This window comes from Nicotiana tomentosiformis, chromosome 8 (assembly GCF_000390325.3).
Source record: "Nicotiana tomentosiformis chromosome 8, ASM39032v3, whole genome shotgun sequence".
NCBI lineage: Eukaryota > Viridiplantae > Streptophyta > Magnoliopsida > Solanales > Solanaceae > Nicotiana > Nicotiana tomentosiformis.
Genome location: NC_090819.1, coordinates 19,515,521 through 19,541,133, shown reverse-complemented (window position 1 = coordinate 19,541,133; position 25,613 = coordinate 19,515,521). Strand labels below are relative to the sequence as shown.

The window sequence follows — 25,613 nt, the reverse complement described above, 5'->3', positions numbered from 1 at the left end:
TCGAATTGAGGTCTAAATCCCGAATTTGCAACCCTCCCCCCCCCCCCCCTCAATTCTTCCTAAATTCATAGTTTTCTACCATGGAAGAACAAAGAATAGGGCTAGAAATTAATGGGTGATATTAGAAATGAAAAAAAATGAGTTAAAGTGTACAAACATATGAATTGGCGTTGAGTTTTCCCCTCAAAATCGCCTTTAGGCCGAGCTCTAATGGAGAGTTTATGAAAAATGGAAGAAATCCCATTTTTGGACTGTTTTAAATCACTGGCGTCATGCCTTCTTTGCGTTCGCGAAGGATCTGACGTGATCGCGAAGCACAGCAGCTCATTGGCCTACGCATTCGCGAATAAGCCTTCACATTCGCGAAGGTTGGCACCCACCTTCCCCCGCGTTTGCGATCCTAGTGTCGCGTTCACGAAGAGTAACGGTCAGTTTCCCCCCTCCCAGGTCCATGCGCCTACACGTTCGCGAGAAGCTAGTCGCGTTCACGAAGGTTTAATCCCCCAACAATCCGCGTTCACAATGAAGAAAATCCTCCCCTGTCCCAACTCCCCTTCGCGATCGCGAGAAAGGCTTCACAATCGCAAAGCGCATGACACCAAATACAGCAGAAGCTCAAGAAACCGGAAATTTTCTAAGTTCAAATGGTCTATAGGTTATCCGAAACTCACTCGAGCCATCGGGGCTCCATACCATGTATGCACACAAATCCAAAAATCTCATACAAACTCGTTCGCATGATCAAAATAACACCTAGAACTACGAATCGGACTCCAAATCAAATGAAATCTTTAATGAAACTTAAGAATTTCTATTTTAACATCCGGATGTCCGAATCACGTCAAATCACTTCCGTTTTGTACCAAATTTGGCAGACAAGTCATAAATATCGTACTGGACCTATACCAAGTTCTGAAATTAAAATTCGGATCCAGTATCAACAAAGTCAAACATCAATCCAATTTATAAATTCTTTAAACCTTTAAACTTCAAATTTTTAACAAATTGCGATAACTCGAGCTAGGAATCTCCGAATTTGATTTCGGGCATACGCCCGAGTCCCAAATCACGATGCGGGTCAACCGGGATCGTCAAAATATGGATCCGGATTCGTTTGCTAAAAACGTTGACCGAAATCAACTCAATTGAATTTTAAGGCACGAATTCACATTTTAATCAATTTTTCACATAAAAACTTTTCGGAAAAAAGCACGAACGGTGCACGTAAATTGAGGAAGGCTAAAAAAAGCTATTTGATCACGTATACTTGCGTGTGCGTTTGGGAATAGCAATGATCAATGATGTTGTTGCAGTGGTCTTATCACTATGCCTTACTCATTTTTATCAAAGACCAAAGCTCTCCTTTACATACGGATAGAGGCGGATCTTAATTCAACCTTTTAATTCTTAACTAGTGTATTTGCCCGCGCTTTGCACGGTTATCAAAAAATAAAAAAAAATCATAAAAGAGTAATGTTATAATTTTTCTATAAGAAAATAATGTTTACTAATCAACCACTTTTACATGATTTTATCATCTTTTCTCTCTTTTTATGATATGATTCTCTTAAAACACTATATAAAATCTTTTATAGTAAAATCTTTTCATAATTTTGTTTAGATATTATATATATAAAAAAATTAACGGGACAAATTGTGAATACCCTTGGTTTTGAAACAATTCATTTAAAATCATTTAGATAAATACATGTTACTTGAATTAGGAAAACACAACTTTTTAAAGAAAAAAACTAATGAAAAAAGAGAAAAAATGATAAGACAAAAATCTGGGAATATGAATCTATGATATCGTTTGCATTCTTTTCTTTCTCTAAGGCTTCTTTTCCTTAATTTTTTTATTTTTTACGAAGTAGTAATTGTTCATATATATGTTTCATAAAGTAGACAGTTTTTCAATTCTCTCAAATAAAAATTAATCAAAGAAGTAAAAAGAGAAGGATAGAAAAATGAAATAATTAAAAAAAAAAAAAGAAATTGAAGGAAAAAAAGAATCAACTAAATGTATTTCTCTTACTTGAGTACTTATTCATCCGTCTCTTCTTCCTTTTTAAAACTTTAATACATGGAGTTTCTTTTCCTTTCTTTCTTCTTTTTCTTCACCATCAGTCATAATCAAAGCAATAAAAACCTCTTCAATGACAAAGGCAAACACTTCAAGTAGCCCTTGACAAAAAGATAACCCAAACATTGTAGGCAGAATAAAGTTGTTGTAAGAATAAGTCACTCTATTGGTTTGGTAAAGTTTCTTTCTACTCCACCTCTCACAATATCATATTTACTAATTATCGGGTTTGCGTCGTCTATTGATGTTTGACAAGAGTGGATTGCTCTAGTGGTGAGCATCCTTCATTTTCAACCAAGAGGTTGTGAGTTCGAGTCACCCCAAGAGCAAGGTAGGGAGTTCTTGGAGGGAGGGATCCGAGGATCTATCGGAAATAGCCTCTCTACCCTAGGGTAGGGGTAAGGTCTGCGTACAAACTACCCTCCCCAGACCCCACTAGTGTGATTATACTGTGTTGTTGTTGTTGTGTTGGGTAGGGATAAGGTCTGCGTACAAACTACCCTCCCCAGACCCCATTAGTGTGATTACACTGTGTTGTTGTTGTTGTATTGTTGTAGTAGTAGTATTGATGTTTGATGACAATGTCGCATATTTTCAATATTTATCATAAAGTAGGATATCAAAAAGTTAACCAAAAATCATCAAATTAAAGACATATCCACTTGTCAAAAAACATGAAATTAATAAAATGATACAATTTGTCGATGTATTATTACCTCTGACATTATTACAGTGCCATAAACTGCTCATTGGGAAGTACTGATGAGAATGGGGAAGGAAAACATGTGAAATATAGAATGACTCATAAGAGAGTCTTGCATTTTGATTTATAAAGAAAAAGGACTCAAAATAGGTGTAGAAGATGTAGTAAACCCATACTAGTTTCGCTGCCTCGTTAGTTTTCTTTTTTCTGTTAAGCAAGCGCCTTATCTTCTTCAGATGTTGCCTTATCTTCTCCCAATTCTTCAGATCTTCAGGTGTAGATTTTTCTCAAGAAGTGTAGTAAGTGCTTTTGTGTCACGATCCGAAATTTTTCACCGACGGGATCGTGATGGCGCCTAATATTTCACTTGCTAAGCAAGACAACGTTAGAGAATCATTAAACCAATTCTTTATTCTCATTCAGTAATTAACAATAATTAACTAAGATGAAATATAATAAGTGCGGAATATCATAAAATTGTATTAATTACTACCATCCTAATCTGGAGTCATAATTCACGAGCATTCTAGAATTTACTACAAGTAATAATCTGAAAGAAATACAACTGTCTGAATGAAAGAAACAGTAGAACAGAAAAGATAGACGGGGACTTCAAGGTCTGTGAACACCGACAGATCTACCTTGAGTCTCCGGACAGTGGACCAATAGTAAAATCTCGATCAACCCGAGCCGGTATAAAAATCTGCACAGAAAGTGCAGAGTGTAGTATCAATATAACCGACCTCATATACTGGTAAGTGTCGAGCCTAACCTCGACGAAGTAGTGACGAGGTTAAGGCAAGGAACCTACAAATCAACCTGTATAATTTAACAACGTATATACCGATAATAAAAATAAAGAACTAAATAGAAAATGTCGGGAGGGGAACATACTGAGGGGAATACAAGATAAAGAACTACAACAGAATGATCACCGGAGCAGTCAATATACCATGAATCAACAGGAATAGTGAATACAGTAAGGAAAAATGCACGGCATCACCCTTCATGCTTTTACTCTAAATCTCACCATAAAATTAATAGAAACGACACGGCATCACCCTTTGTGCATGAACTCTCATGTCATGGAACGGCATCACCCTTCATGCATTTACACTCACAATATGGTACGGCATCACCCTTCGTGCATTAATACTCATAATATGGCACGGCATCACCCTTCATGCATTAACACTCACAATATGACATGACATCACCCTTCGTGCATTAACACTCACAATATGGCACGGCATCACCCTTCGTGCATTAACACTCTTCCTTACCATACAATGAATACAAGTCACATAGAAAATATAGGTACACGATAACATCTCAAGATAAAGGCATGAATGTATACACAACAAAACGATATCACAATGTAATGTATGTCTCTCATCCTCGCCTGCACGGAAATACTCTTCGTGCCATGAATATATGATAATATAAAAATAATTGCTCACAAGGATCTCATCCTTATATAACTTCCACTGCAGCTCGTAGACCTGTTTAAACATATCAATTTATACTAAAGTGTGAGGATCTCGTCCTCAGTTCCGAATCACAAGTAATATGCACATCGTGCCAATCAAAAATTTCCATTTTCCTTTTTTTTTTAAAAAAAAAATCGATTACATCAAATCACAACGCATAATGAACCCTACACCGGTAGGGCATATAATTCACAATTTGTAACTAATTATCCGAAAATTACATCAAAACTTACCGAAATGGGTAACAGAAAGCCACCTTTAGCCTTACGGATCTTATTAGTGACCAACATGGAATGATAGGCGTAGTTATCTCCATAGAACCTCCCAACAGGAGTAAACACATAAGTAGATTATAGAATCATGAAGCTCACTCATAAGTGGAGCACAATAGGAGGACTCGTTTCGATACCCAGAGCCGAATCAAGTTAAGGAAATTATTCCTTTATATTAAATCAAGGTCGTACCTGTAACGATACCATCTGGGCGGGCACCTATCTCGTAGGTTAAAACTCAATAATTACAACACGAATTTGGCAAGTATGCACAGAGAATTTCATACAAGAATTTTCAATTAGGCTTAACAGGCATGACTCCCTATTATTGCTATAGTACAACTTAAACTTCACAAAGGGAGAATTTAAACTCATAAATATTTCACCACAAAAGAACCCAAATAGGGCTTGAACTCCCGATTCATCAAATCTATATGTGTTGTTGGGGCGTTGGTAAGCCCAAATGATATTACTAGGGATTCATAATGCCCATACCGAGTCCGAAAAGTTGTCTTAGGGACATCATATGCACTAATCTTCAACTGATTGTAACCAGACCTCATAATTATTTACCCAAATTAATGAGTCACATTTTTCTCCCACCTAGTTGGTACTGTTATATGTATGCACGGTGAGAAAGATATAAATGTACGAAGGGTGATGCCGTGCAATTGATTTGATCTACATGTATATATTAGGTGAGAATGAGACAAGTGCACGAAGGTATTGTCATGCCATTTGATGTGATATATTGAATATATTTCTCACGCCAGGAAAGTTAAATGAGGTGTCACATGGTGACTTTTATTTGAAAAAACTATATATATTAGAAAGATATTTATTTGAAAGAATTATATTAGAAGAATATTTACTTGAAAGAATTATATATATTAGAAAGATATTTATTTGAAAGATTATATTAGAAAGATATTTACTTGAAAGAATTATACTCTAAAGATATTTATGTGAAAGAATTTTAATGGAAGGATATTTATTTGAAGAAAGTATATTCGAAATATATTTATTGAAAGGGATTATATTCTAGAGACTTTTATTGAAAAACTTATAGGTAAAAGATGTATATTGAAGGGACTTGATTAATTGGTTGTACTTGTTTTTATTATTCGTTTGAGTAATATTTATGGTGTTCCTGTTGCTTTGCTGTTTAAATCACTAGTTGATTGGTGTTGCTATTACTGCTATTTATTTTTTATTATTTTGTATCTCATATTGCACAGGTTATTAGACTAGTGAGTGTCTTGACTGTACCTCGTCACTACTCCACTGAGGTTAGTCTTGATACTTACTGGGTAACGACAGTGGTGTACTCATACTACACTTCTATATATTTTTGTGCAGAGCCAGGTATTGGAGATATCGGACTTGGGCAGAATAAAGCGGGATCGTAAGGATTCAAGGTAGAGCTACTTGGTCGTCGTAGTCCCTTGGAGTCTTTCCATTTTATTGTATTATTGATTTCTTATTCGATCAGTACTGTATATTCGATCCTCGAGATAATTTCATGTATTCAGTTAGAATTCGTGACTCAGTACTTTCAGTCTTGGGAGGTTGTTATATTCATATTTGTTCCGCTGTTACTTTCTATTTTTTTTAAAAAAAATGGCTTGAATTGTAATAAAAATCGTTTTACTTAGTCTTACATACTAAGTGTCATCACAACGCCTGAGGTGGGATTTTGGATCGTGACATTTTGACTTTTAGATGCAATCAACTCAACATAATAATGAACAAACTGTCGGATAAAAAAAAATTGTGAAAGTTAAAACTTAAGCTTGGAATATGGAAAGACTATTCTGCAAGCCAAGAGGCACTTGTGCAACTTTAACGACCCATTATTTCAATTCAATGGTTGCAACTTTAATGACCCATTTTAGTATCAATTCAATCGTTATAACCGTTAGTTTAGTTGTTGCAACATTTTAAATTCTCCAAGTTGGAACAAAGAAAATAAGACATTTAAACTTAATAAAAAAATTAGAGGAAAAGCCCAAAAAAAGGAGAAAAAAGATAAGTGAGTTCCTTGGTCAAAGAGAGGTGCCACCTCACTATTTTATTGCTCTCTTTTATATATATATATATATATATATATATATATATATATAGATTACCACTGAAACCATTAAACTGTTGAATTAAATGAAAATGTTAGGTTAATTTGAAGTAGATAATTACATGCATGCTCCATCTGCCACTGCATGTGGATGTAAATTAACTAACTTCCACTATTTCTTTTCGGAATCACATTTTTATCAAACCTTAGCTGCTTTGTTTTTCTGTTTTACTTTTAACTCACTTGATCCGGATCTTTACATATGATTACTTCTCTTCCTCGTACTTTCATAAATGTTTTGATAGTTTATTCATTCATTTTTTGTATATATTGAATTTTTTTTTATTTGGCTGCTTTTGGTTAAGGTTATTGTCAATTTTAGTATAACGCAAAAAAAAAAAAAAAAAACCAAAAATTCTAAATACTAAATCCACCCCTATTTGTATACTCTTATATTTATTTGCATTAACATTGGCATGAGATGAGCTTAAATGGAGTCACCTAGTAAGTGAAAATTTATATAGCTCATCTCAACTTATTTGAGAATGGTGCATAGTTATTGTTATTGTTATTCTGAATCCCACCCGGAGACATTTAAAATCTAATAGATACACTATGCATATATACTGAAGTGGAATGAATGGGCCAACTACACTGAACTGAAAACATAAATAAAGGGATTTAAGAGGAATTTTCAGAAACCACTATTGTTTAGTGCCTATTAACTTCTTATAGCTACCACATACATAATTACTTCCTATAGCTACTATTCATTTTTCTACATACTCATGAATACAGTAGCAAAAAACGCCTAAAAATCAGGGTAGCCCAACTGTACGCGCATGTATTCGCGCCATGTATAGCAAAAAATGCCCAAAATCATGCAGTCCAGATGTACGCGCATGTACTCACATATATTCGTGCTACTGTATTCATGAATACAGCAGTAAAAAGCGCTTAAAATCAGGGCAGTCCAGCTGTACGCACATGTATTCACGCCATGTATTCATGAATACAACAGCAAAAAATGCCTAATCAGGCAGTCCGGCTGTACGCACATGTATTCGCGTTGTTGTATTCATGAATACAACAGTAAAAAGTGCCTAAAATCCAGGCAGTCCAGTTGTACGCGCATGTATTCACAAGTATTCGCGCCATGTATTCATGAATACAGTAACGGCAATTACCTTAAAAATAGGTATGTCCAGCTGTCTAAGAGAGAAAAAAACATAGATAGCGTATTTCATGTCTTATTTCATGCCTCAATGGTAGTATATACCATAAATATTTATTTTGCTAAAAAATATAAAAGATAGCTATATAAAATAATATTTTAAAATAATTTTGGTTTATAATAAATAGGGTGTATATCTTTGATATAGGAGGTAAAATTTCTCTTAAGATACCATGAGCTAGGCCCAATAGCCCAAATATATCTTAACTTTCCGTTTCCTTTTGCTGCATCTGCTTAGGTTTCTTAGCTGACTATTCTTTAACAAATTAGTACTAAAACAATGGAAAAACAGTTTAAGGGATTAAAGTGTACTGTTACGAACTCGGGTTACTTATAGTTTCTTGTGACATGCCTATCATGTACGACCCCTTAAGCTTTGTGTACCACCATTTGTTACAATCTATTGCGACCGCGATCTCCGCATTAAAGAGTTTGCACCTTTGTCTGCCGTTAACATATTAACAAAGTTCTAAAATTATGCATAGACCTATTAATTAAGATCGACGCTATAGGTTTAGGTTTAGTTTGATAAATGAGAAAATCAAATCAAGCTGACCTATGTACACCCCTAATTGCTCGTGCTTAATAATAAAATGAAGTACAAAATGTCGACGAATGCATGCTCTTTAAAATTTCTTTGATTTAAGAAAATGGTTAGAAATGGAAGGAAAATTATGTGATCGAAAGGGACTATTGGTGTAATCCTTTAGCACTTGCTTCATCTTATCTTCAATCACATAATCAAAACGAATGTACGAAAATCTTAATGCAAGAATGACGTACGATGTTTTTAAAAGTAGACCTAACCTTACTTGAAAGGCCAATATGACATTAGTTATCTAGATTCTAAAAGAGTAAAAGTTCCCCACATGGATCTTCTCCGGTTTAGGGAAAGTGATCATTCCAAAGGACAAAAATTGGAGTCTCTAAATTGAATTTAACTGAATTAAATTGAAGGAAATGGGGTAAGTTAGAAGAATTTTTTAGAGTTTGAGGTCAATAGGACCACTATATACATAATTTATAAAGCAGATGACCACATGTTCCCTCCATCGGCTAAGAGTTGGTCCGTAAAAAATTTATCCGCATCAAGTGTATTAAATTAATAGATACATAATATGTATTTGCAAAATAAATTTATTTTTCTTAACCATGATTATTAATATGCATTCTCACCTCATTATAAAGCAGATGACCACATATTCCCTCCATTTGTTAAGAGTTGGCCGGTAAAAATTTAATTATTCGCATCAAATACTTACATTAAATCAATAGATGCATAACATTTTTGCAAATAAATGTATTTTAGCATTCTCACCTCATTAATTTACTTAATAGTGATAAATTGATATGATTTATGTTAATATTCTATGCGAATAAGCTATAGTTGACCTAACTTAACAACTACCTTTTACTTTAATTACAAACTGATTGAAAGTACACGATCCACAAATCCCTCACTGACATGTGCAAGAGGCCTTAAAAGATTTATATTTACAATGTGATGCTCGAGTCTTTTTTTTCAATTAGGCCTTAAATGAAAGCGGCACAAAGCAGTAATTAAGAGGCTCATACAGAATGAATGGAACGAAAAGTTGACAGTCAAGATATTACTGTAACACGTCTTTCAGTAATATTCTCTCCTGTCCAAAATAATTGAGAAGGTATTTAATTTTTTCCAAATTTGTCTCTGACACATTTCTAATTTTCGATGTATAATTTTAGTGTATAGTGAACACGTTCTTCTATGTATTTGATATAAAACCTTTATTGCTTCTATTCTACTCGTTTCAAAGCATGCATTTGAGAAGCATGTTCATTTGAGAATAGCTTAGGTTGCTTCCTTTACTATACTCCGACTAATCATATACTATCATCAGTGGCGAAATTAGAAATTTTTCTAAAGGTGTTCAAATTTTAAAAAAATGAAAAAAAAATTCGACAAAGGGTGTTCAATATGTGTTATATATCTCTAAAACATAATATTTTATCTAAATACACAGTTTAATTTTTCGACAAAGGGTGAACAATTTAACACCTTTATGATCATGTGGCTTAGCACACTGACTATCACATATTCCCATGATAATTATGTCAACCTTAAAAAAGGCAAATTCTAATTAAAGGTATTTTAGCTAAAACTCCTACTTTTTAGGAGTAAGTGATCCTTAATCCATATACCCAAGCCTAAAACATCAATTATATATACTTTGGACGGGAGAAAATATAAATTTTCTAAAATCCGAACATAATAATTGACAACTTTAGCAGGAAGTGTCAAAATCTCAAGGGGGACTTGATGTGTAACGGGAGATAGTTGGTCACAGAATTTGGACCACATATGTAAAAGCTCCACATGTTTATCGAAATGCAACCCAAATTGGCGCATTCTCATCAATTTGGAAAGCTAAACATTATTAGATTTCTTGCTTTCTTTATACATCTCTCAGTTTCCTTTTTTGTCAAAGCTCTATCAAGTAAGATTAATATTACTTCATATGCTGAATGCTGATTAGTTTCTCAAAAATGATGCGTGCTCTCCGTAATATAGGAATTAAGCTGAGTTTGACTAATACATATGGACAGTATAAAAAATAAAAAATAAAACAATTATGAATAACATTTATAGCAGCTTAAAAACCTACAAAACATGGTAAACGACATGCTGCAGCAATAAAACTATATTGATACTATGAAATTTCCTTACATTTATATAAACTAACATCTTAGGTTATATACTTGTTTACAAGAAAAACGGATAGAGTTGAATATATACGTAGTTCTAAGGATACGTGGTATAACTTGGTACAAATTGAAAAAATAAGCAAATGTATATTAAAATTAACTATAAAAGGAATGAATACAAACCCTAAATTGAATAGAGAGCGATTGATAAGAGAGCAATATGAATCAATATCAAAGCCCAAAAGAGGGATAATGTTTACTAGATGTTATATAAATCCTAGTCAATCTGAGTGTGTGAATCAATAATCTCCCTTTACAAATGATAGCCACTCTTAATATAGTGGAGGAATCCTACTTTGCATATAATTAAAAATATATAGTGGGGATCCCATGATGGATTAATTAATTGATTTTTTCTTGATTCAAGGTGTGATTTCAGCCGAGATTCTCTCCCCAAATGCGACTATAACAGCTTTTTTGTTCCTTGGCTCGGTCTCGGTATTGATCGGTCTCTGGGTCTCGAGCTCGATCTTGACTCGATCTCGGTATTGATCGGTCGCTGGGTCTCAAGCTCGACCTTCCAACTTCACATCATAGTTTGATATTATAATGATGAACCTCGGTCCATCATGCTCCAATCTTGATTAGTCACACGAAGGGCAAACTCGGTTTTGACCGTATACAGATAGTCCCCTCATTTCTCGGAAAGAAGGTGGCGAGAAATGATATAATTTTTCAACCTCCGACTAGATGAATGCTGACGTCTGCGACGAGCCCGACTGTAACGTATGTGACAAACGTCCCATCGGTCCAGTTACCAAGGCATTAAATGCGCGGCAGTCGATGGTCGGCCACTGTCAATTTTGAACTGTCACTGTGAAATCTATAAATAACCCCCTTCTTCATTATTTCAAACTTTTACCTTCAAATCTTTTTCATTCCAATCTTCACTGTTTCTTCTCCTTCCCCAAAGCTCTCTATTTCCAGGTTTTGGAATTTCTTTGTTTGTTCTTCTCAAAACACCAAATACTTCAATCTCCCTTCTTCTTTATTTACAAAAAATTAGATGGCAAAAATATCTAAACCGGCTCCGCAAAAAGAGACTTCTTCCTCATCTCGGTCGGCCGGCGAGAAAACAGTGGTGGAACCACGCCTTGAAGAACTTGATCTCGGGGGGTGCATTATTGATTCCGATTTTAAGGTCGAGAAACCCTCATCGGTTGCTGGTCGATGCGAGCCGGTATCGAGATATATATGCTCGATACCAAAAAGTCTTCTTGACCTGGTGAAAAAAAGACTACAATTGGGAAAATAAAGAGGTTATGATGCCGGCACCGGAGGAGGCAATCACTACCCACGTGGAAGGGTACCTGAGTGTTTACACTTATCTTTTCATGCTAGATACCCTCGATTCAGTCAATGTCGATTTTTGCAAGAAATACCAGGTGAACCTCGATCAAATTCACACTTCTTTCTGGAGGATTGTGATACTACTTCATTTCTTCGTGAGTAAAATCGACGGGCTTCCTTTCACCCTCGACCACCTCGTAAGATTATATGCCCTCGACTTTACCGAGGTGGGCTGATAAAGCTTCAACGCCGGGCCACTAAGGCATGCACCTCGAGCATAGATGAAGACAAAGATCGGGGTTCGCTGGGCCAGTTCGTTCGAGTGAAGACCTTGAACCTAATCCCAGCTGAGAGTATGCCATTTCCCGAGAAATGGAATATGAATCGTAAGTATGATCCCGTTTTTAGTTTTTGTTGTTTTTACTTCTTCATCTTTTCTTATCAGTATTTTTCTTAATGCAGTCGTTGCTTGGATGCCGGGTGCGGTTCCCCACCTCAAGAACTAGGTCAGAAACCTGGTTTCGACGTCAAAATATGCCGAGCGCGCGTGGCATGATTTGTCAAAGGGTCAGTGGGAGGCTCGTACTCATGGTAAGCCTTCTTCTTGGCTTTACCGATTTTACCTATCGTTTAAATATTGTTTTCTCAAGTATGAGTTTATTTACTTTCTCCTTTTGTAGGTCTCGGAAAGAATGCGGTTATGAGACCCTCGCCCGAAGATGAAGAGGCTTTACCGCCTATATCGAAACCGACGACGGAGATTAAGAGAAAAAGGTCCTCGAACCCCGAGGGTCAAAAACCCAAGAAGAGAGCGGCTCATAAACCCAAAGGCAACACAATCCCACTGACTATGGAGTCGTTCTTGCGCCTAAGAGATGAAGAAGAAGAAGAGGGTGACTCTGGGCTGGTATCCGTACACGAACTAATACCGATATTCAAAACATTTCGGTACCGGTGGAAGTTGATACTGCTCCGTCCAGGTTTGATAAGGTCAAGGAGGAGACTTCGACCCAAGTTCCAGAGCTGAGGGGGACCGAGGATATTTTACCTCGGGGTAAAGAGATCGTCAAAGAGGCAGTGGATGTCGGTGCAGGAACCGAGCTTGAGGCTCCCCAAGATGGAGGCGGCGCCCCAAAAAACCTACTTGGGGCAATAGAGATCGGGGATTCCCCCTCGTTTCCTTCATTTTCGTAGTCAATGATACGTGACGCTCAGGCCGTGAAGGTCTATCACCGGGAAGGGGCCCATGAAGAGGAAGACCTTTTTCGTGGTTATTTTGTCGGGGTAGAAGATGTCACCAGTCTTGATGACTCGGAGGATCCGAAGAAGAGCTCGGGCGAGGTGGGAGTGTCATGCCTTTTCAACGAGGCTCAACCGGCCCTGAATCGGGTAAGTTCATATTTTCTCTTTGTCAATTTTCATACTTGTATTTTTCTTTCCTTGTATAATTCTTTTTTTCTATTCTTGTAGGCTTTCGCACTTCATCATGAGGCATTCCTCCAATCCCGAGGGGAGCTGAGCCAGTACGAAGCCGAAATTCGAAGGCTTATTGAGGAGAGAGATGCCTTCAAGATTCTCAGTGAGCAGAGAGAAGGAAAAGCAAAAGGACTTCGGGCTGATCTAGACGCAGTTCAGAAAGAACAAGCCGATCTGACCGAGCAGGTAAAAAGAATCTGTGAAGTTAATATCACTAACTCGGTCATGATGGCTAACAGTTTAGTCCCACAGGTTCAACAAAAGTTCGATGTTATCAGGCAGCTTCGTGTTGAAGTGGATGCAGTGAAGTCGGAGGCCGAAGAGTGAAAAAAGAACATGGACCGCCTTGCCTCATAAAAGGAGGCTGCTCGAGCTCAACTGGCCTCGGCTGAGACCCAACTCCGAGGCTTGAAAGAGAAGTCCTTGGTGCAAGCCAAGAAAATCGAGGAGTTCCAGTCTCGGTTGGGCTCAGCAACTTTTGATCGAGAGAGATTGGCTACAGAACTTGCAGCGGCCAAATCGGAGGTCGAAACAGCCATGGAAAATGCTAATGCAATGGTGGCCGTCAACCGGTCCGATGCTGAAGCTGCTCAGGTTCGAGCAAAGTAGGTTGCCGAAGCGGCTCAGGCTCGAGCAAACTGGGTTGCCGATCATGCTAAACCAGTCTCGAAGGGAGACTCTCGAGGAGATCCATGCTCGTGGCTTCGATCTTACAGCCGAGATCGAGAATGCTAAGGAGCTCGAGGCCAAAGTTAGAGTGTTGTCCTTTCCTGATGATGATGATGATGATACCGGGAGTATGGGCGGATACGAAAGTGAAGGGGGCCTCGAGGGCAAAGATGCTGCTCCTGGAGAGGACTAAGTCCTTTAGGATTAGTATGTTTTGTGTTTCTTTTAAGACCGTTTCAGTCTTTTGTAGAGAAACTTGATTGGGCCATGCTGCCCTTATAAATAATTTTTGACATATATAAAAAAACTTTCTTCCTTTCTGCCTTATAGAATTGTGAAGTTGTATTATAAGGTCGGGGTTCAGATAATTTGATCAAAACTGAACTAGTGCAGCCCTCAGGCTTTTTGATCGAGTGAGTGCTTGCTCGAACTCGACGTAAAGTAACCCTTAGGTTTTTAGTTGAGCGAGGACGGTCTCTCGAACTCAAAGCAGAAAATAGCCCTTAGGCTTTATGGTCGAGTGAGTGTTTGCTCGAACTCGAAGTAAAGTAACCCTTAGGTTTTTAGTTGAGCGAGGACGGTCTCTCGAACTCAAAGCAGAAAACAGCTCTTAAGCTTTATGGTTAAGTGAGTGCTTGCTCGAACTCGAAGTAAAGTAACCTTTAGGTTTTTGTAAAAAAGGATTGTTTATGGCCTTGTCCCCTTTCCGGATAGAAAAAATTTCTTATCATTCATATTTGCAAAACTTGTAATGCCTTAGCATGAAATAGGAATCATTCGAGAGTTCAAACAATTTTGTACTCATTAGAGTTTTCGAGGCTTGATATTATCGAATCCTTTTATGATTTTGCCGGAGGTAGCCTTTCTAACCCTGTTTTGTTACGGAATTCGGACGTCTCCGATTCGTGTTAATTCGGTCGTAGCCTCTTTAGTCTGGTATTTGCATCATGGGCTTGTTTTCTCGTTTTACTTCGAGCTTGCCTGAAGTATCAGTCCCCAAGTGGGGTGGCCGTGGCCTATAAAAATCCCTCTTTAGTTCAGGATTTGCATCTTGGGCTTATGATCTTCAGAGTTTATATAATTTGATCCCGTTGATTTTTCGGATGGCAGTCCCCGATTTGTGGGGGTAATCATTCGAACTCCGGTCATGGTCGACCTTTAAGCCTGTTTGCATAATAGATCGAGAATATGAAGTAGAAGAACCTTTCTGAGGTATGAGATATTGGCAAAGAAGAAATTTCTCTTTATAAGTCATCTACACATGCGTACATGCTTTGTGCCAGGGCTCGAGCAAACTACGTGGGCATGGTTCGTTTGACCATTTGGCCTTTACAATTTTTTCCTACTGAGACCCTGTTGCCATGAAGTAACTTCCTTGCATCGAACTTAATATATTCGAGGGCAATGCCCCCCAGTATTCGAGGTTGATTGTAAAGAGGCCTTGAATACTATTAAACTATTCTAAGTTAGCACGATCAATGGTTGCCTCATTAAAAACCTCACCGGAAAACCCATTTGGGACAAAATCGATCTAAGGGGAAAAGAGTGCAACGCGGGCTTTCAGACCTAAAGGCTTCGAGTTGAAGAATCCATCCCTGTTTCTGGTCGAACACCTGCAAGGGTTAGTTTCGAAATACATATGAATATGGGAGGATCGTACCTTAGCAGTAGCATCGTTTTAGGTGCGATACGTTCTAATTGCTCAGTAGTTGTTTGCTGTTTACCATACCGAGCTTGTAGGATCCTTTTCCGATGATTTCGAGAACCTGATACGGTCCTTCCCAGTTCGGACCCAGTTTCCCTTCATTTGGATTTCGGGTGTTGAGGATTACTTTTCTTAGCACCAAGTCCCCTATTTTAAAATGTCGAAGATTGGTTATTCGATTGTAGTACCTCTCGATTCGCTATTTTTGGGCAGCCAATTGGACGAGAGCGGCTTCCCGTCTTTCGTCCAACAATTCTAGACTCGTATTCATGGTCTCGTTATTCGACTCCTCTGTTGCATATCGAAACCTGATGCTAGATTCTCCGACCTCGACCGGGATCAGAGCTTTGGTGCCATAAACCAACGAGAATGGTGTTGCTCCGGTACTTGATTTCGATGTTGTGCAGTATTCCCATAGGACCTCGGGTAGTATTTCTCTCCATTTTCCTTTGGCGTCGGTCAATCTCTTCTTAAGATTTTGGATGATGGTTTTGTTAGTCGATTCGGCTTGTCCGTTCCCGCTGGGATGATAAGGTGTTAATAGGATCCTTTTGATCTTGTGATCTTCGAAAAATTTAGTTACTTTGCTGCCGATGAATTATTTTCCATTATCACATACAATCTCAGATGGCATCTCGAATCGACATATGATGTGGTCCCAAATGAAGTCTATCACTTCTTTTTCTCTTACTTTCTCGAAAGCCTGTGTTTCAACCCATTTAGATAAATAATCAGTCATAAACAAAAATAAACTGAGCCTTACCTGGGGCCGATGGGAGGGGGCCAACGATGTCCATTCCTCATTTCATGAAAAGCCATGGAGATAGGACCGAGTGGAGTAGCTCCCCGGGTTGATGAATCATGGGCGCATGTCTTTGGAATTTGTCGCATTTTCAAAAGAACTCCACTGCATCCTTGCCCATATCAGTCCAAAGCTCTGATTACTTTGTGGACCAGCAAATCGGCACCGGAATGGTTTCCACAAGTGCCCTCATGAATTTCCCGTAGGATGTAATCGGTATCTCCTGGTCCCAAACATATTGCCAATGGTCTATCAAACATCCTTCTAAACAGCGTTCCGTCTTCGGACAAGGTGAATCATGCTACCTTTATGCGCAGAGCTCTCGATTCCTTTGGATCTGATGGAAGCTTCCCATTCTTGAAGTACTCTATATATTTGTTTCTACAATCCCGGGTAAAACTTGTGGAGTTTACCTCGGCGTGACCTTCTTCGATTATCTATCTCATGAGTTGTACGATAGTCCCCGAGTTGAGTTCGTCATCTTCGGCCGATGAACCTAAGTTTGCAAGAGCGTCGGTCTCGTTGTTCTGTTCTCGGGGTACATGTTGCAAGGTCTATTCCTTAAATCGATGTAGAGTCACCTATAGTTTATCCAAGTACCTCTGCATTCGATCTTCTCGGACTTCAAAAGTCCCGTTAACTTGGTTTACCACGAGGAGGGAATCACACTTAGCCTCTACGACTTTCGCTCTCAAGCTTCTAGCTAGTTCGAGACCTGCAATCATGGCCTCATACTCGGCCTCATTGTTAGTCAATTTTGTAGTTTTGATAGACTGTCTGACTACATTACCTGTGGGTGATTTTAGTATGATGCCTAGTTCGGACCCCTTCGCGTTCGAGGCACCATCCGTAAAGAGGGTCCAGACTCCCAAAGAGGTACCCGATTTTATAGGTAGTTCTTTTTCAATCACGGGTACGAAGGTCGGCGTAAAGTTAGCCACGAAGTTCGCCAAGATTTGAGATTTGATAGTGGTTCGGGGTCGATACTCAATATCGTACCCGCTGATTTCTATGGCCCATTTGGCCAATCGAACAGAAAGCTCGGGTTTGTGCAAAATATTTCGAAGAGGATAAGTTGTTACAACATGTATCGGATGACACTGGAAATATGATTTTAGTTTCCTAGAGGCGCTTGTTAAAGCAATCGCTAATTTTTCTAAGTGTGGATATCTAGTTTTGGCCTCGCCTAAGGTCCGACTGACATAATAAATAGGGAATTGCGTACCTCGTTCTTCTCGAACCAGGACTCCACTTACTGCTATCTCCGAGATAGCTAAGTACAGGTAAAGTTGTTCATCCACTTTCGGGGTATGAAGCAGCAGCAGTCTCGATAAATACTGCTTTAGTTCCTCCAAAGCCTGCTGGCATTCCGGAGTCCATGCAAAGTTGTTTTTCTTCTTAAGTAGTGAGAAAAATCGGTGGCTCCTATATGAGGATCTCGAAATGAATCGTCCTAGGGCGGTTATCCGTCCTGTTAGCCTCAGTAAGGACTTTACATTATATACTACCATGAGATCCTTGATAGCTTTGATTTTATCGGGGTTGATCTCGATTCCCCGATTGGACACCATGAAACCAAGAAACTTGCCCGAGCCAACCACGAATGCACATTTTTCGGGGTTGAGCTTCATATTGTACTTCCTCAGTATATCGAAAGTTTCCTGCAAATTCTTTAAATGGTCCTCTGCTCGCAGGGACTTAACTAACATGTCATTAATTAAACTTTCATTGATTTTCCTATTTGTTTTTTGAACATTCAGTTTACTAGGCATTGATAAGTTGCACCAGCATTTTTTAGATCGAATGGCATTACGTTATAACAGTAGGTACCGTACTTAGTGATAAACGGGGTCTTTTCCTGGTCCTCCGGGTCCATCTGTATCTGGTTGTACCCGGAGTAGGCATCGAGAAAACTAAGATTCTCGTGGCCGGCCGTGGCATCGATCATACGATCAATATTAGGTAAAGGAAAAGAATCCTTAGGGCATGATTTATTCAGGTCTTTATAATCTATACACATCCTAAGTTTGTTTCCCTTCTTAGGGACTACCACCACATTTGCTAGCCATTCGGGGTATTTTACTTCTCGAATGGATCCTATTTTAAGATGTTTGGTTACCTCGTCCTTGATAAAGGCATGTTTAACCTCAGACTGGAGCCTTCTTTTTTGCTTTACCGGATTGAATTTCGGATCCAAGCTTAGTCTATGAGTGGTTATTTCCGGTGGGATCCCTATCATGTCAAGATGGGGCCAAGTGAAACAGTTCATGTTAGCTATAAGAAATTGAATAAGCTTTTTCCTGAGCTCAGAATCTAACCCCGTGCCAAGGTATACTTTTCACTCGGGCAGATGTTCGATTAGCGTGTTTTGCTCCAGTTCTTCGACCGTAGATTTGGTAGCGTCAGAATCATCGGGGACCATGAAGGATCGAGGGATCCCATAATCATCATCTTCGTCAGTCTTATGATTCTCTAGTTGGGTCGAGGCTGGCATTTGTGATTGCTATTTGGTATCCCGTTTCTCCTTTGAATCTGATCCATTTGTCGATGATAGTGAAGATATCGGAATCCCTTCATCGACGGAAAACATTTCCTTTGCAGCCGGTTACTCCCCGTAGACCGTTTTAATTCCCTCTAGTGTTGGGAATTTTAGAACCTGGTGAAGGGTCGAGGGTACTACTCTCATTTTGTGGATCCACGTCTTCCCGAATAGGGCATTATATCGCATGTCGCCTTCGATCACGTGGAACTTCGTTTCTTGTATGGTCCCAGACACGTTTACTGGCAAAATTATCTCGGCCTTAGTGGTTTCACATGCTATATTGAATCTGTTTAGTACTAGGGTTGCGGGCACGACCTGGTCCTGTAGACCGAGTTGCTCTATGACCCTTGATCGAATGATGTTGGCCGAACTACCTGGATCAATTAACACATGCTTAACTTGAGTTTTATTTATAAGTACAGATATTACCAGTGCATCGTTATGGGGTTGCATGATTCCTTCCGTGTCTTCGTCACTAAAGGACAAGGTTCCTTCAGGTGTGTAATCCTGAGTTCGAGATTGCTTCTCTCTTATAATCGACATCTTAGTGCATTTAAGAACCGGCCCCTAGGGGACATCGATCCCTCCGATGATCATGTGGATGATGTGTTGTGGCTCTTCTTGTTCATTTTGTCTATTGAAATCTCTGTTTTTGAAATGGTTTTTGGCTCGGTCACTTAAAAACTCTCGAATGTGCCCTTCATTAAATAACCGGACTATCTCCTCTCTTAACTGTCTGCAATCTTCAGTTCTGTGGCCATGGGTGACATGATACTTGCACATTTGATTGGGATTTCTCTGGGTTGGATCGGACTGCAGAGGTCGAGGCCATTTAGTATCTTTGATGCGTCCTATAGTCGACACGATGGCGGATGCATCAATGTTGAAGTTATATTCTGATAACCGTGGTGCTTTCTTAGGTCCGGTATGCATGTCGAACCCATTCTTGTTCATCAGCCCCCGAGACCCTTGGCCTCGATCACTTCTCCTTTCGCCTCGTATGGAGTTGCGTGCAGGTTCGCTACCCCTACGATCTCCGTTATACGGCCGATATCGGTCCTTGTTCGACCTTGGTTATCGGTCGATGTCCCTTTTAATAACGGACCCAGAACCCAACTAGTTGTCTTCGACTCTAATCTTCGATTCATATCGATTGTGTACATCAGTCTAGGTAACAGTCGGGTACTCGATCAAGTTCTGCTTCAACTGTCGTGAAGCCATCGAGCTTTGTTCGTTCAGTCCTTAGGTGAAAGCTTGAACGGCCCAACCATCTGCGACCGGTGGTAGATCCATTCGTTCCATTTGGAAACGAGATACGAACTCTCTTAGCATCTTGTTGTCATTTTGCCTTACCTTGAAAAGGTCTGACTTCCCGGTCTCGACCTTTATGGCTCCGGCATGTGCTTTTACGAAAGAATCCGCAAGCATAGAAAAAGAATCAATAGAGATAGCGGTAAACTATGATACTATATCATTGCCCCCTTTGACAGGGTTTCCTCGAACTTATTCAATAATACATATTCGATCTCATCGTCTTCTAGATCGTTCCCTTTAATGGCACATGTGTAAGAGGTGATATGTTCGTTGGAGTCGATCGTCCCATTATATTTAGGAATTTCAGGCATGAGGAACTTTTTGGGGATTGGTTTGGGAGCTACGCTCGGGGGGTAAGGCTTTTGTATGAATTTTTTGGAATCCAAACCCTTCAATATCGGTGGTGGCCCCGGAATCTGATCAACCCATGAGTTAAAAGTTTTTACTTTTTTTGTCGTTTGCTTCAATCCTCTTTTCTCCTGACTCAATTCGTTTTGTCAGTTCCTCGAGCATCCTAATAATTTCGGGATTAGTCCCCGATTCTTGTTCATTTGATCTTACTACAGCTGGCCGTGTTTTGTGGGTGACTTCTTGGGGTGGACCGGGCTCGGGCCTGCTCGGTGTCTGGGTTTGGCTCTGCAACTGAGCTATCGCTACCTATTGAGCTTGCAACATTTCAAAAATCATACGCAGGCTGATCCCGTCTTCTCTAACATTTTGGGTATTTTGAACTGCAGATCGAGTTCCACCGTGAATGTTGTTTTTGGGGTTGGAACGTTGGTTCGCCTCAATGGACACATGTGAATTAATGTCAATTGGATCTACGTCCCGAGTTTCAACGGGGTCGACGAGTGGCCTTTCATCCCCGGTCACCAAGTTGTTGTTCTCATCTTGAAGGCCAACTTCGTTGTCGATAGGTAGGGCCATTAATTGAGAGTTTGTCGTTTTTAACCTGAAATCAAAGATACTTCCAAGAGCAAGTGTAAAATGGTGTGTTTTACAGCGATTCGTACCAAATAACCACTTTTATCCTTAGCCCCACGGTGGGCGCCAAACTGTTTACCCGAAAAATAAATAGAGTTGAATTTATACGTAGTTCTAAGGATACGTGGTATAACTTGGTACAAATTAGAAAAATAATTAAATGTATATGGAAATTAACTATAAAAGGAATGAATATAAACCCTAAATTGAATGGAGAGCGATTGATAAGAGAGCAATATGAATCAATATCAAAGCCCAAAAGAGGGATAATGTTTGCTAGATGTTATGTAAATCTTAGTCAATCTGAGTGTGTGAATCAATAATCTCCCTTTACAAATGATAGACACTTTTAATATAGTTGAGGAATCCTACTTTGGATATAATTAAAAATATATAGTAGGGATCTCATGATAGATTAATTAATTGGCTTTTCCTTGATTCAAGGCGTGATTTCAGCCGAGATTCTCTCCCCAAATACGGCTATAACAGTTTTTTTGTTCCTTGGCTCGAGCTCGACCTTGACTCGATTTTGGTATTGATCGGTCTCTGGGTCTCGAGTTCGACCTTGACTCGATCTCGGTACTGATCAATCTCTGGGTCGAGCTCGACCTTCCAACTTCACATCATAGCTCGATATTATAATGACGAACCTCGGTCCATCATGCTTCAATCTTGATTAGTCACACGAAGGGCAAACTCGGTTATATATATATATATATATATATATATATATATATATATATATATATATATATATATATATATATATATAGGTTAACTTGCAGTAACAGGTTAGATTACATATCTTAGAATATTGGCTCGTAAATATTTTATAAGTTACCTCATTGTTTAAATACTTTTATTCTCGTCACTGTCAGGGCATAGAATTACTTAAATTCATCTTCAAATAATAAGCCCACGAACGAGTTAGATCTGAATAAGCTTAATCAATATTCCCTCCCTTCATTTTTAGCTGTCCACTTTTGATTTTACATTCCCTTTAAAAAAAAAAAAATAAAGTATGTATTTTATAATTTTACTCATAACAATAATAGCATTTCCAAAAGTCTTATAAAATGATTTGGGGAATGAGCAGTTATTTATAAGGGTAAAACAAGGGAAAAATTGGCTTTTTCTTAATTTAGTATAGTGGACAAGTAAAAGTGAAAATGTATTTTTAGTATAATGAACAAGTAGAAATGTACGGAGAGAGTAGAATTTAGCATGACAGTCTGGAGTAATAGAAGTATCATTTCTAACATATAAAAGTGAGAAGATAATTAAAGAACAAAAGGAGAATGTCACACGAACTCATAAATAGTAGTTGTATTTCTTGAACCATAATCAATGAGGCAAGCTGCCCACCTAAAAGTTGAAACTAGACTTGCGTGAACTAGAATGATTCTTCTTTACTAACCACAATCAATTATGCCAGCATCCCATTTTTCACTAACCGAATATTGACATATAATCTATGGCTCCATAGAGGCGGAGCTATATCATTAGGATGGGCTCGGACGAAATCAATAACTTTTACTTAGATTCTGTATTCGTATTAAAAAATTTATTTTAATGCATAAATATTTAATAGCATACACAGTAGCTAATTAAGACGAGTTATGGGCCGGGTTCGATAGAAAATTCAAAACACATAAACTTCATATCCTGGCTCCGCTGTATGCTTCTATGTCTTGGCAAGGGCAACTTTCACAGGGTAACGTTGAATGCAGTCGGCCCAAGGGTTACCATTTCTATTGACTTCATTACAATCAATTTCTCTTAGTGATTTCCACACAGCACTGTTACATTTGAAACCAGAACCAAATGCTATTTGCCAAACTCTATCCCCTTTGCTCACTCTTCCTTTTGCTTCTGAATAGGCTAACTCGTACCATAAAGAGCTGCTTGAAGTGTTCCCAAACCTGTGTAGTGTCATTCTTGATGGTTCCATGTGCCAATCACTTAGATTTAGGTTGTTTTGTATTTCATCTAAAACTGCTCTCCCTCCTGCGTGTATGCAGAAATGCTCAAATGCTAGCTTGAAATCTGGTATGTAGGGCTTCACTTTTGCTTTTAGCATCTTCCTCTTGACCAATGTTACAAAGAACCTGAATTAGATGCGAACCCAGAATTTAAAGCCAGTAGATTCAGAATAAATATGAACTTGTTATGTGTATATATCTTAAATAAAAAGGTCCAAGTTTACCGCTACACTATATAAAATTCTTAATTGTACCATCCATTATACTTTGGTCCCTAGCACCCTTATCGTTAATAAATTATCTCGTATTTGTCCGACTTTGAAAGAGCTCCAACATAGATTAGGTGGATTCTATATTTCAAAATACTTCGTGGAGAAAATCTAAATTTATTCCTCTACTTTTTACTATAATTTCAAATTACCCTCCGTATACTTTAAGTTGGAGTTCGTTAGGGTTAAGGGCAAGGAATATGAATGACTTTAAAGTATAACGGATAAGAAAAAGCTAAAATATTCCCATTAGTTAAGAGATATTTTTTTACCTTTTCCCCTTTAAATATTTTTGTACTTTTATAAATTATTCTAGTTGAAAATAATGAGTTCAGTTCTGACCTGAATTGCTCCGAGAGTGGTAACACCAATGGTCCTAACGTGGTGATGTTAGTTTTTAAAGCATCCCCAGCTACTGCCATAAGTTCACGAGCTAGTGACACACCTATCACTCCCTTGTCATCTTCTCTTTGGTACACACAGTTGTAGCTATTGTCATCAGCTCCTTTATGGGTTCGAACCGTGTGGACCAGCTCGTACTTGGACCGGGTTCGGTCTTTCGACTTGTTAGACAAAAGCATGGCTGCTCCTCCCATACGAAATATACAATTGCATAGCAACATTGACCTATCATTTCCAAAGTACCAATTTAATGTAATGTTCTCCATGCTAACAACAACTGCATATGTGTTTGGATTTGCTTTTAATAGATGTTTGGCTAAGTCAATTGAAATTAGGCCAGCACTACAGCCCATGCCACCTAAGTTGTAACTCTTAATGTCAGTTTTGAGCTTGTAATGGTTGACAATCATTGAGGAGAGAGATGGGGTTGGATTAAACAAGCTACAATTTACTATGAGGATTCCAATTTCCTCTGGCTTGACTTTGGTTTTGGCAAAAAGTTGGTCCAATGCACCGAACATAACCGTCTCGGCCTCCGCTCGTGCCTCTTTCATGCACAAATTTGGTGGGTTGGATGTGATTCCTCTAGGAAAATAGGTCTCGTCACCTAAACCAGAACGTTCGGATATTCTTTTTTGAAAGACTATAGTCTCGTCAGTAAATGCGCCGTTCTCTTCTGTCATCTTCAAGAACGAATCCACGGACATTTTTCGCTCATCTTCAGGTTTATAACAAGCAAAATCAACCAAATAAACCGGTCTAGGTTTTTTGACATAGTAAATACCTAAAAAGAAAAAGAGCACTATTGAACCGGCAAGACCGGTTGAAGTGTCAACAAGTAAAGTTGGACTTGTCCATATATCAGAAAACCGGTCTAGTTTTAGACCGGTGAGCTGAATAAGAGTGAGGGTAACCACGGGCAAAATGGTAACAAGAAGAAGAAGAGTAGCAGGGTTGCATGAATAACCATACCCTAGCTTAACATATTTAAGCTTTACAGATTGTAAAAAATCTGGCAATTTTCGCCGGATTTTGATAACAACTGAGGATGAATCTTTGAAATCCATCTCTGCTGTTAGTCTCTCCTTTTCCATTTCTATACTTTCGTTTGCCATTTTTGTACTAATTAGCTTCTTGTAAAAAAAAAAAAAAAAAAATTAAAGAGTTCAAGATTGACGTAGAAGAAGAAGTGTACAAGAAGCTGAACTAATTAAACCTCCAAGAAGAAAAATAATTGTATGGAGTTGTCTTGATCAAAGGCAAAAGAAGGCAACACGCTTTATGTAGTTAGTTTTGGAGGGTAGGAAAGAAAACAAAAGGGAACTTAGCTTCTCAAAGAAATTTAAGGGAAGAAGTAATGAGTAAGAAAGAATAGGAAATACCTACATATATAATGGATACAAGAAAGATAGATTTAATATGTTATTCAGATAGTATGGTGTTTGTATGTAATCCAGTTTTCATAATAGGGGGTAGGGTTAGGCATGAGTTGTTCCAAGTAAGGATAGATAGCTCAACTACCAAAAGAAAGAGAATTAATAGAAATTATTGCCATAAAAAGTTCCACGTTTCTCACTAGC

The 25,613-nt window shown here is 38.5% G+C and overlaps 1 protein-coding gene across 1 annotated transcript; it reads right to left on the bottom strand.

Annotated features, from left to right (window-relative positions):
- Positions 1-22,681: 22,681 nt before the first annotated feature.
- LOC104100734 (3-ketoacyl-CoA synthase 1) lies at positions 22,682-25,396 on the bottom strand. The gene is made up of 2 exons (XM_009608040.4): positions 23,974-25,396; positions 22,682-23,488 (listed from the first exon to the last, which is right to left on the bottom strand). Exons 1-2 carry the CDS (start codon positions 25,146-25,148, stop codon positions 23,065-23,067), a joined length of 1,599 nt encoding a protein of 532 aa, XP_009606335.1. The 5' UTR covers positions 25,149-25,396; the 3' UTR covers positions 22,682-23,064.
- Between the last annotated feature and the right edge of the window lie 217 nt (positions 25,397-25,613).